At 36.6% G+C, this 14,888-nt stretch overlaps 2 protein-coding genes across 7 annotated transcripts in view; both read left to right on the plus strand.

The window, feature by feature from the left end:
- Positions 1–14,888, plus strand: part of LOC127836334 (uncharacterized) — a 493,739-nt gene that overhangs the window by 471,477 nt on the left and 7,374 nt on the right. The gene's annotated exons all lie outside the window — the stretch shown is intronic.
- LOC127836523 (beta-adrenergic receptor kinase 2-like) overlaps positions 240–14,888 on the plus strand; it is a 417,424-nt gene continuing 402,775 nt past the window's right edge. For all 4 annotated transcript variants that reach the window (XR_008028815.1, XR_008028811.1, XM_052363173.1 and 1 more), the window contains exons 1-2: positions 240–691; positions 891–967. Coding sequence is in view for 2 of the 4 variants with exons in the window: in XM_052363173.1 (XP_052219133.1) it covers positions 579–691; positions 891–967 (190 nt within the window). In the remaining 2 variants the exon portion in view is untranslated. The remainder of the gene's footprint in view (positions 692–890; positions 968–14,888) is intronic.

The following is a 14,888-nucleotide window of genomic DNA, read 5'->3' on the forward strand; positions in this document are numbered from 1 at the left end:
ATGTTTATAAAAGATTTAAATCAAGTAGCGCATCCATAAATTCCATCATCTGTGAAAACCAACGAAACACACGAAACAAATTAATTTATACTAAAGGGCATGTAGTGTCACAGACAGTAGTGGTGTATTAAATCAATACATGTAAACATGTACACCACACTACGTTTGTATAATAGTTTTATCTAAAACCACTTCCATCGAAATGTTTATATCTCTCTATATATATATCACATATCTAGGCCTTTACGTTGGCTGAACAAGCGCTGTAACCCTCGGATGCTGCAAAATCGATCCCTCTTTGCCGATAGACCAATCAACTGTTTGCTTCTTCTACGCGAGGCTATGCTATATAATTAATACATTTGCATCTATTTTGCGGAAGCAAAGCACGATTTGTTTTGGATATATTATGGGTGATTTAAGTGTTGATTTGGATTGAGATTTGATTGAATTTGGATAAAATTAAGCAGCTATGGAATCTGCGAGTGTATAGAACAGTGTAAGTGCATCCCGGGGTGTAAGGAAGCCCCATATTGAAGTATTTATTTACATTGGGAAGACCAGGAATATACATCAAAATGGCGGATCTAGAAGCAGTGCTAGCTGACGTGAGCTATTTAATGGCGATGGAGAAGAGCAAATCTACTCCAGCCGCACGAGCTAGCAAGAAAATTGTTCTTCCTGATCCAAGGTACATATATTTGTAGATCCAGTGTTTATTTCTGTTGAAATGCGTTGCATAAATTGCTGACAAATTGGATAATAATTGAGGGGATTTTTCTACTAGAGCACCGGTTGAATATTATTAAACAGAGAATGAGATACAAATCCGATATATTTGAAATTATCAGTTATGTTTATGGAAATTAAAAAGCTAATTTGTGTTTCAGTGTAAGGAGTGTCATGCACAAACATCTGATGAAAATGGGAGAAGTGACGTTCGATAAAATATTTAATCAGAAACTTGGTGAGTGTTAATATACAAATGACCTCGTTAAATGTGTCCTATGTGGTTTATGTGTAGCAATTATCTTTGATTCGAACCTGAACTAAATAGGATTGACTGAAATAGAACTATGTGTGTGTTTGTGTGTGTTTGTGTTTTTTATATAAATACTTATATTATTATTATTAAGGTAATTTGAAGTGGAAGGAAAACATAACATTTAATAACACTCAACTGAATATATTTCTCAGCACTCACCCAAGTATTTAACAAACTTTACTCGCCCTACCAAGCAGTCAAGTGGATTTTTCAAGGCCTGAATGAGTATCATACAATTTGTAATCTGAAACACACTTCAAAATTTTAATGTAACGAGGGCGTTAACAAATTCTAGCTTCAAATCAACATTGCAAATGTATTTGTGTTGAGCTTTTGTCTCAATTAAAAGCGCACACAATTTATGCAGCATGTACAATGTCAGGCCATATGTGTGGAAAGCATTCATGTATTGATTGTTGAATAAAGGCGCACACATCGCATCGGTTTTCATTCGGAATCTAAAATGGAAATCCAGTGATTTTTTTTGCTTTAATTTGTTACAGCCTGTGCCATTTGAATTGGGAAAATTAGCGCGATAAACCGTGAAATTGGGAAAAATAGCGCGATAAACCATGAAATTGGGAAAAATTAAGCAATATAAATAGGATTATAAGTAACAGAAGTGATATTGTTTTTTAGTGCATGTTCAGGGAGTTTTCTAGAAAAGGAGTCTGGTCAAATTGGGATTTTTTTTTTAATCAATAAAAGTGGCAAGTTTGGGAATGATTTATGGACAAAAATGACTAAATTCAAGTTATATATTTTGTAAGATGTTTAAAAAATAAAGTTGAGACCTAGATGTAAGAAATTATAATTAAGTTATATGAGACTTCTTTCTAAAAAAAAAAAAAAAAAAAAAAATTATTTTTTTTTTTTTGGAAGTTGGGCTTTTTTTGGGAAATTTTGGTCAGATTTTTGGGAAAAAACGTGTATTTTTGCGATTGGGAAGCAGCCGAAAATCGGCTGTAAATTTGAGCAAAAAAAATCACTGAAATCTATTGCATAAAATCTTTAAATACTAAAATAGTTTGGAATGCAAAAATGTATAATATGATACTTTAGAAAAATGGCAAACAATAAAAAAGCAATAAAATTGGAATGTTAGGAATTATAGGGTAACAAAATGAGACGGGTCAAGTTGTTAGTATGACTATGCAGGGTTCGACATTAACTTTTTTTACAGCCAGATCATCGGACCAGCTCCTCTTAAAATGTACTAGTCCGAATCTGATGTCTACTAGACCATAAATGACATAGCAAATAAACACAATTGTGTCGTGTAACTGTTTAATCAGGTTTTATCAGTAAATAATTAGTGAACACAAGAAAGTTATTTTGATGCACAGAGTAAAAAATAAAATAAAACTATTTAACAACATTAATTGTTTGTTATAATTTCACTGTTTATCACCAGTTAACAAATGATGTCTGTACAGCAGGTGACATTTATTCAACGTCATCAAATTCTGGCCTTCTTGACCGGTGTGCTCCATGCTACCACAGCTCCAAGGCCCTTTTTCCATCATAATCTGCGTCAGTTTTACCGTCAGATTCTTCTTTATTAAATTATTTGTCGGACGAAAATCCAATCTTGAACAAAGCCATTCTTTAAATAACATTCTCTCGTCTGCTACGCCAAAATGTTTACATTGATGATACCGATTTTCGATAGAAGTCGTAAAAACATGATGTAAAGTTCTAAGACACTGCAGAAAATCATTTATATTCATGACAACTTGACTAATGGAAACAAGCAATTTCTGCGGGAAGCTCTCCTTTGCGTCTAAAAATAGCCATGAATCATGTGCATGCTCCGCATTTATTTATATACGCTAGTTTTGTTCTGATGTAAATAACAGATACAAGAGTTATTTTACACATTAAGAGAAAAAGCTTTTCGGTTAGTTATAGTTATATGAATCAGTATAGATTTTTTATGTACGATCAGTCCAGTGTTTTTCTTTGATAAAATATTTGGCGTTATTTGGCCCCATTCCCCCATCTTTAGAGTATATATTTTTCCCCCAAATATTTTTAAAATTCCCCTCTCGGAAGTGTTATTCAATTTTAATCAATACCTCATTTAAATACGTCTTTCGTTACGAATTTACTACAATTTTCCTGAACTGCATCCGCGTGTTTACTTTATTTTAGCCTTTACCGCAAACCGTACGTAGTTCACTATCACGACTTTCGCTTTACGACATCTACCACAAATCATACGTATTCCAACATGTCCCACAACAACAAAAGCTACCGTAAAAAAATTGACAAATCTGTTTTAACTTAAAAATAAATATTTATTCTTTTCAAACAAGTACAACTTAAAAGTCAGTCTTCTTCAAATGCCGGCAGTGAAACGCCAGAAACGTCCGGTCAAGAGAGTGTTGAAAGACTGTTTAGTTTGCTCAACCTGCTTTGCACGCCACAGAGAAACAGGCTTGGGGAAGCTACACTGAAGTCCCTGATCAGACTTTGTCTGCACACGGAGAGACTTGGTGAAGAGGAGGTCACCAGAATAATTGATAAATTCGCTGAAAAGTCCAGAAATGTTGAACTTTGAACATGAACATAACATGTTAATGAATAAAAGAGTTTGAATCATGTTTTTCTCCCTCTGTATGGTGAATTATAGTGTTAAAACTTGATTTTGTACTGTTACTAGCTAAGCATAGAAATTTCCCCCTTTTCACCATTTACGCGCGAATTTTCCCCCTCTCAGGGGACCCGACCCCCTTCCCCCAAAACTGAAAAAAAACACTGCAGTCGGACAAGCTAGCCCACAGTTTTACTAGCCCGACCACCGATCTTACTAGACAATGTCTGTGTGACCTTAGTGTCGAACCCTGCTAGTAATTCCGTAGATAGAATCAGGTTAAATTGTTAACGGATGTATAAAGGAAGCAATCAAGTTGGGATTATACATATCTATGCAGGAAAGGGTTAAACCATTAAGAAATATATTGTTTTCAATGACTCTATGGCTGTTTTTTTATGCCCCCCTTCGAAGGGCTTTGCACATGTCGGTCTGTCGGTCCGTCCACCAGGTGGTTTCCGGATGATAATTCAAGAAAGCTTGGGGCTAGGATCATGAAACTTCATAGGTACATTGATCATGACTCATAGATAACCCCTATTGATTTTTAGGTCACTAGGTCAAGGTCACGGTGACCCGAAATAGTAAAATGGTTTCTGGATGATAACTCAAGAACGCTTAGGCCTAGGATCATGAAACTTGATAGGTAGATTGATCATGACTCGCAGTTGACCCCTATTGATTTTCAGGTCACTTTGTCAAAAGTCAAGGTCACAGTGACCCGAAATAGTAAAATGGTTTCCAGATGATAACTCAAGAACGCTTATGCCTAGGATCATGAAACTTGATAGGTAGATTGATCATGACTTGCAGATGACCCCTATTGATTTTGAGGTCACTAGGTCAAAGGTCAAGGTCATGGTGACCCGAAATAGTAAAATTGTTTCGGGATGATTACTCAAGATCGCTAATGGCTACGATCATGAAACTTCATAGGTAGATTGATCATGACTCGCAGTTGACCCCTATTGATTTTCAGATCACTATATCAAAGGTCAAGGTCATGGTGACCCGAAATAGTAAAATGGTTTCCGGATGATAACTCAAGAACGCTAATGGCTACGATCATGAAACTTCATAGGTACATTGATCATGACTTGCAGATGACCCCTATTGATTTTGAGGTCACTAGGTCAAAGGTCAAGGTCATGGTGACCCGAAATAGTAAAATGGTTTCGGGATGATTACTCAAGATCGCTTATGCCTAGGATCATGAAACTTCATAGGTAGATTGATCATGACTCGCAGTTGACCCCTATTGATTTTCAGGTCACTATATCAAAGGTCAAGGTCACGGTGACCCGAAATAGTAAAATGGTTTCCGGATGATAACTCAAGAACGCTAATGGCTACGATCATGAAACTTCATAGGTAAATTGATCATGACTCGCAGATGACCCCTATTGGTTTTGAGGTCACTAGGTAAAAGGTCAAGGTCATGGTGACCCGAAATAGTAAAATGGTTTCGAGATGATTACTCAAGATCGCTTATGCCTAGGATCATGAAACGTCATAGGTACATTGATCATGACTCGCAGATGACCCCTATCGATTTTGAGGTCACTAGGTAAAAGGTCAAGGTCATGGTGACCCGAAATAGTAAAATGGTTTCGGGATGATTACTCAAGATCGCTTATGCCTAGGATCATGAAACTTCATAGGTACATTGATCATGACTCGCAGATGACCCCTTTCGATTTTGAGGTCACTAGGTCAAAGGTCAAGTTCACGGTGATCGGAAATAGTAAAATGGTTTCCGGATGATAACTGAAGAACGCTTATTCCTACGATCATAAAACTTGATAGGTAGATTGATCATGACTCGCAGATGACCCCTATTGATTTTCAGGTCAAAGGTCTATGTCACGGTGACCCGAAATATTAAAATGGTTTCCGAATGATAACTCAAGAACGCTTTTGGCTAGGATCATGAAACTTCATATGTACATTGATCATGACTGGCAGATGACCCCTATTGATTTTCAGGTCACTATATCAAAGATCAAGGTCACAGTGACAAAAAACATATACACACATTGGCTGTCACTACAACGGAGAGCCCATATGGGGGGCATGCATGTTTTACAAACAACACTTGTTTCTTGAAGAGTCATAACGCACCAAAAACCATCATTTGACTTTACAAAAAGCGTATGGAGGGGCAGGTCAGGCCATCCTTAAAAAATTGTTTGTTTGGCATAACCCGACCCAGGTAAATTTGGGTGAGTAGGTAGGTAGGGATTTTATTTTTTTTTAGTATTTTTTTTTCTGACATTGAACTCATATGCCAAACTTTAAGGTAATTATCAAATAAAGCTTCAAGTCTTCTGCCTCATGAAAGGAAATTGAATAATATTTTTCTGCACCGTCCGTATCACCGCACTGTGTATTCGTAAGTCTATTTTTTGTATTAAGAACATCGAAAATATAATATAATCGACGAAAAATACTTTATCCGAAAACACGGAGCGTATAGAGTCTGTGCCGAAAATTAGAGTCCGAAAAATTGTACGCATTTTGCACATGAAATAAAATGTGCATATCGTTTGACTACAGAAAATGAAAACAAGTAACAGCGCCCTCGCACTACTTTGGGGGAAGGGGTCCGCAGCCCTTAGGAGGGGGAATTTTTGCAGCGTTTCCCTTTTTGTGGGATGTTTTTACTTACTCTCTCATTATTATAAATGTACATGTTTGCACTAAATTAATTGCATTTTTCATAATTGAGTATGTTTGAAAAGATTAAATTGAAATAGAATTGAGATATAATAATCATGAGACGAGACTCATCTTTCTTAAAAAAAAAAATAATTTTTTTTTAGGGGGAAATTTTCCCCACTATAAAGGGGAAAATAGTATACTTTTCAGGTGGGGGACTGCTTCCGAAATTTCGGCGGCAGATTTGATAGATTGAGGGCCCTGAGTAACCCAGGGGTCTCGCTAGTGGGCGAAGGGGGCGATTTGCTCGCCAAGGGAATAATTTTGTTGCTAATAAATTTCATGAAGGCGACATAACTTCTCCACCTTTTAATTATTTGTTTGTGCCACACATTGACCATTAAAATCAATTTGTTGACAACGTGAATTTCATGCATAATTCCGTCAAAACATTTATTTGACTCGTAAAGTGTTTAAACAAATTATTGTTGATTTCATAATGCAACTGTTAATATTTGTTGAAATTTCAAAAGTGAATATTTAAATTTGTAATCCGAAACCCATTCCCGTTAGTCGATGTGAACACACTTCCGAATGTTACTGTTACCCCAACGTTAAAATATTCTTGCTTCAATTTAAAAGAGCGTGAAAATTATGCAGCATGTACAACGTCGCGTCATTTGCATAGAAAACCTTTGTGTATTGAGAGTTTTAACAAGCACACATCACGCATGTTGTGCTTGACGCATGTTCAGAGGCAATATTGATGCATGTTCAGAGGCAATATTTCATCAAATCTATAAATAGCCACTTAAAATTTATTTGATACTATAGAAAAATGGCAAGGTTTGTGTTAAAGAAATAATTGAGAGCTTTTATCGTAAATATTTACCAGAAAGTGATTTATAAAAACGGAATAAACAGGATTATCGGGTAATAAATAGAAACTTGAAAAGTAGTAAGTATACAGTAATAGAGTCAGGTTGAAACGGATGTATTGGGGAATCGTTCGAGTCGGGATTTTACTATCTGTGGGGGAAAGTTTTAAAATAATTACCCAATAAAAAAAATTAAGTTTTAAAACAATTAAACAATATAAAAAAATGTATTTATTTTTAAATGACTGGGATATTTTCTTGAAGAGTCATAGCGCACCAAATGACGTCTTTTGACGCTGTTTTTCTTTGAGTTTTAAGGCACCACAGAACGTGAATTGACACGCTTAATTAAAAAAGCAATCAACGTCGGGAGGGGAAACCCCTCCCGAACCACCCCTATCAGCCCCGGGGTGCCTTACAAAAATCTTGTGGAAAGCACTGAGAATGGCAGCGTGGCGCAGTGACACACAAACTGGGTCTGGGTAAAACACTACTTCTGAGTCAGGGGTCAATTCCAGGTCAGGTTTAGCTTAGTTATTTTCTGTATTATAATGTACTTTATTGGAATTTATAAATTATTATTAGGCATCATTCACAAGCAAATGTTTACTGCTGAAAGGTCACAAATTATTTCCTGGGCATAGAGATTTTAACCTTATATAATACCTGCCAATATAGAACAGTTTATTTCCATATTATTAATTCTACTATTGAAAAAAAAATTCAGTGGCAAAATTTCCCCAGTTAAAAGTCAATAGAAGTATACAATATCAATTATACTTGCTGTGAATGTCAGTTTACACAAACGCTTTGTATCTGCTGTGATTCATAGTTTACTTGATACCAGGTAATTTATACAAATTACAATTTTAAAGTTTAAGTCCATACATGTAGTTGGAGCCCAAAAACTGCTGGTTATTTTGCATGTATGCTACTAAAAACCTTATGGGAAAATGTGGGTTAATTTTGTACTTTGTACATGGCTAAAAGTGTTCTGGTTTTTTCCCAAAGTTCCGGCTTTTTTAAGCCCCGGAGGTCGATCTCTCAATTCGTCCAGAATCGATGAGAAAGTGTGTGTGTGTGTGTGTGTGGGGGGGGGGGTAGGTGTTCTGCGAATATCTCCATTCGAAACCTAGATCTGAAGAAGCTTTAAAAAGATGCGTACCCGGGGATGCGTATCTACATGTATAACACGTGAGCAAACTGGAATCAATAGCCATGGCCCCTAATGTCAGTAAAGGGGCCAGTTTGACAGATAAGCGATAATAAACTCCTTCACTTGCACCTGGTGTCGGGTTTCGAGGCGTCTGCTATCTGAGAATTTCAAATTCTCATGGGTGGAAGTTTTCCATAATATTATGGATTTCCTTAAATTCGATCTTTAGTGAGGTCGTTTTTATGCCCCCATTTCGAAGAAAAGGGGGTATATAGTTTTCGCACTGTCCGTCGGTCGGTCGGTTGGTCGGTCGGTCGGTCACACTTCGTGTCCGCTCTCTAATTCAAATAGTTTTCATCCGATCTTAACCAAACTTGGTCAGAAGTTGTATCCAGACAATATCTAGGTCAAGTTCGAATATGGGTCATGCCGGGTCAAAAACTAGGTCACGGGGTCACTTAGTGCATTTCAAGGATTTAGCATGGTGTCCGCTCTCTCATTGAAGTAGTTTTCATCTGATCGTTACTAAACTTGGTCAAAAGTTGTATCAAGACATTATCTAGGTCAAGTTCGAATATGGGTCATGCTGTGTCAAAAACTAGGTCACTGGGTCACTTAGTGCATTTCAAGGATTTAGCATGGTGTCCGCTCTCTTATTGAAGTAGTTTTCATCTGATCTTTACTAAACTTGGTAAGAAGTTGTATCAAGACAATATCTAGGTCAAGTTCGAATATGGGTCATGCCGGGTCAAAAACTAGGTCACAGGGTCATTTAGTGCATTTCAAGGATTAAGCATGTTGTCCGCTCTCTAGTTTATGTGGCTTTCTGATTTATTTTGATATTCTAAGACATTTTTATGCCCTCAAAGGAGGGCATATAGTGATCGGACTGTCCGTTCGTCTGTCCGTCCGTCTGTCCTTCATACTTTGCGTTTAGATTTCGAAAAATGCTCATAACTTCTATGTCGCTTCTGATAGCAATTTCATATTTGGCATGCATGTGTATATGGACAAGGTCTTTCCATACTCACACAAATTTTGACCCCTGTGACCTTGACCTTGAACTTAGGGTCCGTGTTTAGGTTCGAAATCTGTGTTTAGGATTTGAAAAAAAGCTAATAACTTCTACCAAGCGTTTACACAGTTATACTTTTATGTAGTGACAAAGTTACAGTTGGGGGCATCCGTGTCCTGTGGACACATTTCTTGTTCCTAATCGTATAAATCCGAGGAGATACATGAATTTGGGGGGGGTAACCCTCAGTGATTCATTTTGCTGTGCGTCCCGCGTGCCAGACGCACGTTTTTTAAGGGAACGCATCATTCTCAAACATCGTCAAAGTTGTACATGATACAGAGTTCGATTCGTGGAGATAAGCGAAACACATGTAAACATCGTTTTGAAAAGTAGAACGGAAGTAACATTACTACATTCGGAATGTAATACGCCTATTTTGATTGGTTGAAATATATCTATTATCCCTTATCCAATCAGTTACGGCATTTTAATAAAAGTCCATTGGACGTTTAATTTACTGTCTCGGATGGTAAACAAAGAAAATGCAACCCCAAAAAAGTTTTCAAAATTGATCCTCAACAATTTAAACTCGCAGTGTAGATAATTATCAATAATGCAGCCTTGATGTAAACCATGTGGTTTAATGTGAAGAATAAACGGCGGAAAACACATTTTGCGTTCAACTGTTGTGAGCGCAGACAGTTACAGTACACTCCACGCGTTTTCCCCAATTTCCCTCCATACTCCGCGGTGATTGACCTGGGGGGAGATTAAGAAAATCCCGCCAGACGCGCGTTTGCATGATTTTGGACGCCGCAGTTAACGATCGGCAAAACTGATAAGCCGACGCGGTGGCCCTCGGCGTTGGCAACGCGGGGGAAACTCTGCGTTTTACGAGATAACGATTTAATTTTTTTTTTACTTCCTGATTTTCAAATAAAATTACATTTATTACAAGTACATACAGTACAGCCAAAGCGGAACAAACGTATTTCGCGATCCGCGGCCGCAAGGCGAAACGAGTCAATGCCGCGTCTGTCGTTGAAGCCGCGTCAGTATGCGGCGGCAAGTCGCATTTCGCCGCGAAACTTCGCATCTGTCCGCCTAGGCATGCCGCGATCCTGCTACATGATGCCGAGTCGATGGTATCATGAAATAAAAAATCTTTTTAAAATTATTAGTTACATGTAGTTAACACATTTTGAAAGAACTATTATAATAATAATTAAAATCATAATAAATGTATTGTGCGCGGATTGTATTAGCATATACATGTAAGCATAGTTAACATGTCTGGCCAATTAAGTTTGTTTCCCGCCCGTAGTGTATGTATTTCACACATAAACAATGTCATGTAATTATGTTTTCGCACATACGAGTGGTCAAGGCTCCAGCATATGGTGGATTTATAAATTAATTGCATGTTGATTTTGCTATTATATTTAAGCTGAGAAAATTAGCAGTTTGAAGCCACATCAATTATCAAGACGGTGACGACGTATTTGTTGTTTTGTTAATTATCAGCTTATTATAACTATTGTTTGAATATGCGTATATATTTATTTTGTTCATATTATACAGTTAATATTGCTACTAATTACCCGATAATCCCGTATATTCCAGTTTTAAAGCAAATGCTGGTAAATATTTACGATACACAAACATTCTCGATATTTCCTTAAGTATCAAATACATTTTGGCATTTGTTACTATTTATAGAGATGATGAAATAATGTCTAATCGGGGCATTTTGTTTCCCACTGAACACGCGATTTACGCCTGACATGATGTTCATGTATTTATACATCACAAAATACACCCAAACTTTCCAAACGACGTTCTACATGTCTGCATAATTTTCGCGCGCTTTTTATGAAACAAAGGATATTTTAGCACTATTTATTTGACGCTAGAATTAGCCAAAGGTCGCATAAGCATTAAAATTTGGAAGTGTGTTTTGGATTACAAATTTAAGAATGATAATCGTACGAAACATTAACAGTTGCGTGTAATTAATTCTACGCTAAACATACATGTATGTACATGTAGGTGGATATCTTTTCACTCGATCCGCCGCGTACATATGCGGTGGATTTACTCCGGGAAAGTACGCGAGGTTAATACAGACTCGGCGTCGTTGCGCGGATCCATGCCGAGTGCCACGGCGATACGCCGCGTGAACACACGATTCGGCCCCCGCGTACTAATAATCTGGCCGTGGCGTAGCTGCGGATTATGTTTGTGCCGCCTTGGCTGTACTGTACATGTACATGTAGTATAATATTTACAGTTAAAAAAAAACAACCAAGATAGATTGATCCCGACGTGGTTGTAGAAGTAGTTGTTGTTGTATAGAAAACTTGTTGATTTACGACACACAATTGTCGTCTTTTAACTAATACTTACCAATTAATATAAACACAGTTTGCAACATTGTTTTTATTTTGATAATTTAATCCAAAGTTTTCATGTTAGCAGGCGATTTTCTATACTGAACATGTAAACAAATGACCAAGGACCTTAAAAATCTCGCAAATCTGTGTAAATTGACAGTTTGACGTATTCAAAGAAAAGCCGCTTCCTGTCTAAAGGCATAACTTACTCAAGTAAACACGTTCAACGAATGCATAAGGAATGGTTTTAATTGTCGGAACAAAGTCAATTCTCTGCTCACTAATGCATTTATTTTCTCTTTGAAGTTATTCCATTGATTGCTAAAAGAAGGTGGTAACTATTGAGTTGATAGTTGCATTTAATATTCACAGTTGTATTCTTGTTGCGTCGACATTCAAAACAATGTTTATCAGTAATTATCGACCAAATCGGCAGAGTGACATTCACACACGTTAATCCCTTTTGTCAAAACACCGCAGACAGCAGTCTACACAATAGGTCAGTATACAAGCTTTGCGTGTTTTCATAACGTCAAACACTTAAAATCCAGTTTCGCCCAGATGTCTTCTTTAATCAGTTTACAGTACAATTACTGTTAAATAAATTACTCTACTAAAATACTGTTACGATAAAGATTCGGCGTGTATGAGTTGAAATTATTTTGGAGGAAATTTTCTATACAATTATCTTTTTTATACATGTACTACAGTATTTAAACAATTTATTATAACTATGTTTTTATTTTTTGGCATGCCCAGTAGCACACTGCTAACGCGGCGTTGCGCGGCGGTCACTGATAAGAACGGAAATTGTCTGCATTTACCAACTAGGCTAAAGTAATACACGCCGCGGGAATTAGCGAACGCGGCGTAACGCTGAGCGTTTTATCGAGTTCACCTCGCTCTCTCAACGCCATGGAACACTCGCTAGCAGAAAAAACCCGCAAAGGGAGCGCGTTTTTTGGGGAAAACGCGTGGAGTGTACTGTATATAGTAAAGCGATGTTACTATACTTTTCTGGATTAATTGATCATTGTTGTTTTTTCTAAAGTGACAATTGAAAATGTGCAAGTTCTGAAATAAATAGCATCTTTTACAGTACATACATAATAGTTATACAGATCGTACAGTATTCCATCCTATGTAACGTAGAATGTAAGTACATATAACAACACAGACATCTGCTGTTCATAATGCAGGATGTGAGAGGGGTTTTTCTGTACAGAATAAGGTCTTGACCAAATTCAGGAACAGGTTAACTGTAGGGAAGCAATGCAAACTTATCAGAGTGAAATTGTGCAATTTTGCCTGAATTGAATTTATGGAAAAAGCTATCCATGTTTGGAGAAAAAACAAGGCGAGAAGGCTATACCCTGTACATATTAAATACAGTATGAGTGTTGTTACACTAAATCTGTATTGAATGTGTAAACCTTTTGACCAAAGCAGAAATTGTCTTTTGTCAAACTGTTTGAAAGGGCTTTTTTTGACCAAAAATTATATACACTAGTCATCCAATTTATTATAACTCTAGTCAGTCCAAATTGTTAAAGATGTCAAAAGTTATCTGTTTAAGATGTCATATGTTTCACTGTTTGTTATTTAAAGTAAAACAAATAAAGATTTTACTTGCTATAAGGCCATAGAAAATAAATAACTAGATTCTCATCCTAATTTTGGGGAAAATTGGGGCGGGAGGGTGGGTTTTAATTTTTATGTTTCAATTTATGTGTCGGACCTATATATTAGAAATAAAATGTTCATGAATTTGCTGGTTTATATGCATAACGCCTATATGTATGTAAGTATGTTAAATTATATAGAATAAAAGAAATACATTTCGAAAATTTGACTATTTTGTTTTATTTTACCCTTTTAATATCATGTTAATATCATGTTAAACATATTATGACATTCAATTAAACATTGACTTGACAAAACATTGACTAGACAAAGTATTAAAGAAAATACAAATCTGCAACCGAACCCTTTACATTATTGTTTCAGTATCACTAGATATTATTGATTAAACATGGTATGCATTAAAAAGACAGCATTTACTATTTCAAGTTCGGTTTGTATTAATTGGATGAAGATGTTGAGAATGAAGATGATAAAATTTAATTTGGGAAGTTTCAGGGGTGTCTCCAATACTAAAGTCAATAAAATTTCCTTGACAGCCGACAGTTTGACTAACTGTAACATCGGGTCACACCCCCCCCAGGGGTTCCAGATTGTTAAATGTACACCTATTGTGGGTGGTTTTACTTTTCAACAACGAATACTGACAAAAATACACATTTTGAAAAAATAACTATCGTAAAGGTATTATATATACACAAGGTATGAAACATACTATATGTCTATTGCTGAAAGATTGTGGAACACTGGACGTGACCTTTTTCACCGAAAACACACATGTTCCCATGCAGTTGCCGACAAAATGCAACTGGATTCGATAAAAGACAATAAAAGCAACGTGATTACACAACTAACCGATCTCTTGCTCGGCAAATAACTTTAATATTCAATTAAAGTTGACTTTTTCACTGTATGTCACTCGGTGTTTCATCTTCACATGTACACCATTTTAATTTATAACGCGTCATCTGATTGTGTTGGCCAATGATATGGCGTTTTAGAACCGAGTATTCGCTCGATCACTTAAATTTCAGACGATGCTCGTGCACCGTTAAAAATCGATAAGCGTTTTGGAAACATTGAGTTGCCGATTCGCACTTCGCTGTTTTCGTACTCATTCAGCCGTTTCGTCCTCAGTATTTTGCGGCTCAAATTTTTAACGGATTTTTTTGAAAATAAAAAACGTTCGGGCGGGACGATTTTTTGACAGGCGGGCGGGGATGAGTATCTATGAACTTATTTTCTATGGCCTAAACCTATTTCTGTTTTTAGCTGTAAAATTGCATGAAAGAGCCCCTTGCTAAGGCGTATCATGTTTCGTAGATTATTTGTAACGAATTTACAAAGACCCTTTGTTTTCAGTTTGGACCCATTGTTTCAAAATATGTGAGTCCCAGGGGCTCATTAATGTAGATTTCAAAATGAATCACTGAACCCTGCCTTTGATTTTGATCGGACCTGAAGTTTAACATCAAAACAGTAACGGCTAAGAGCCGAAATAAG

The sequence above is a fragment of the Dreissena polymorpha genome, chromosome 1 (assembly GCF_020536995.1).
Source record: "Dreissena polymorpha isolate Duluth1 chromosome 1, UMN_Dpol_1.0, whole genome shotgun sequence".
Classification (NCBI taxonomy): domain Eukaryota; kingdom Metazoa; phylum Mollusca; class Bivalvia; order Myida; family Dreissenidae; genus Dreissena; species Dreissena polymorpha.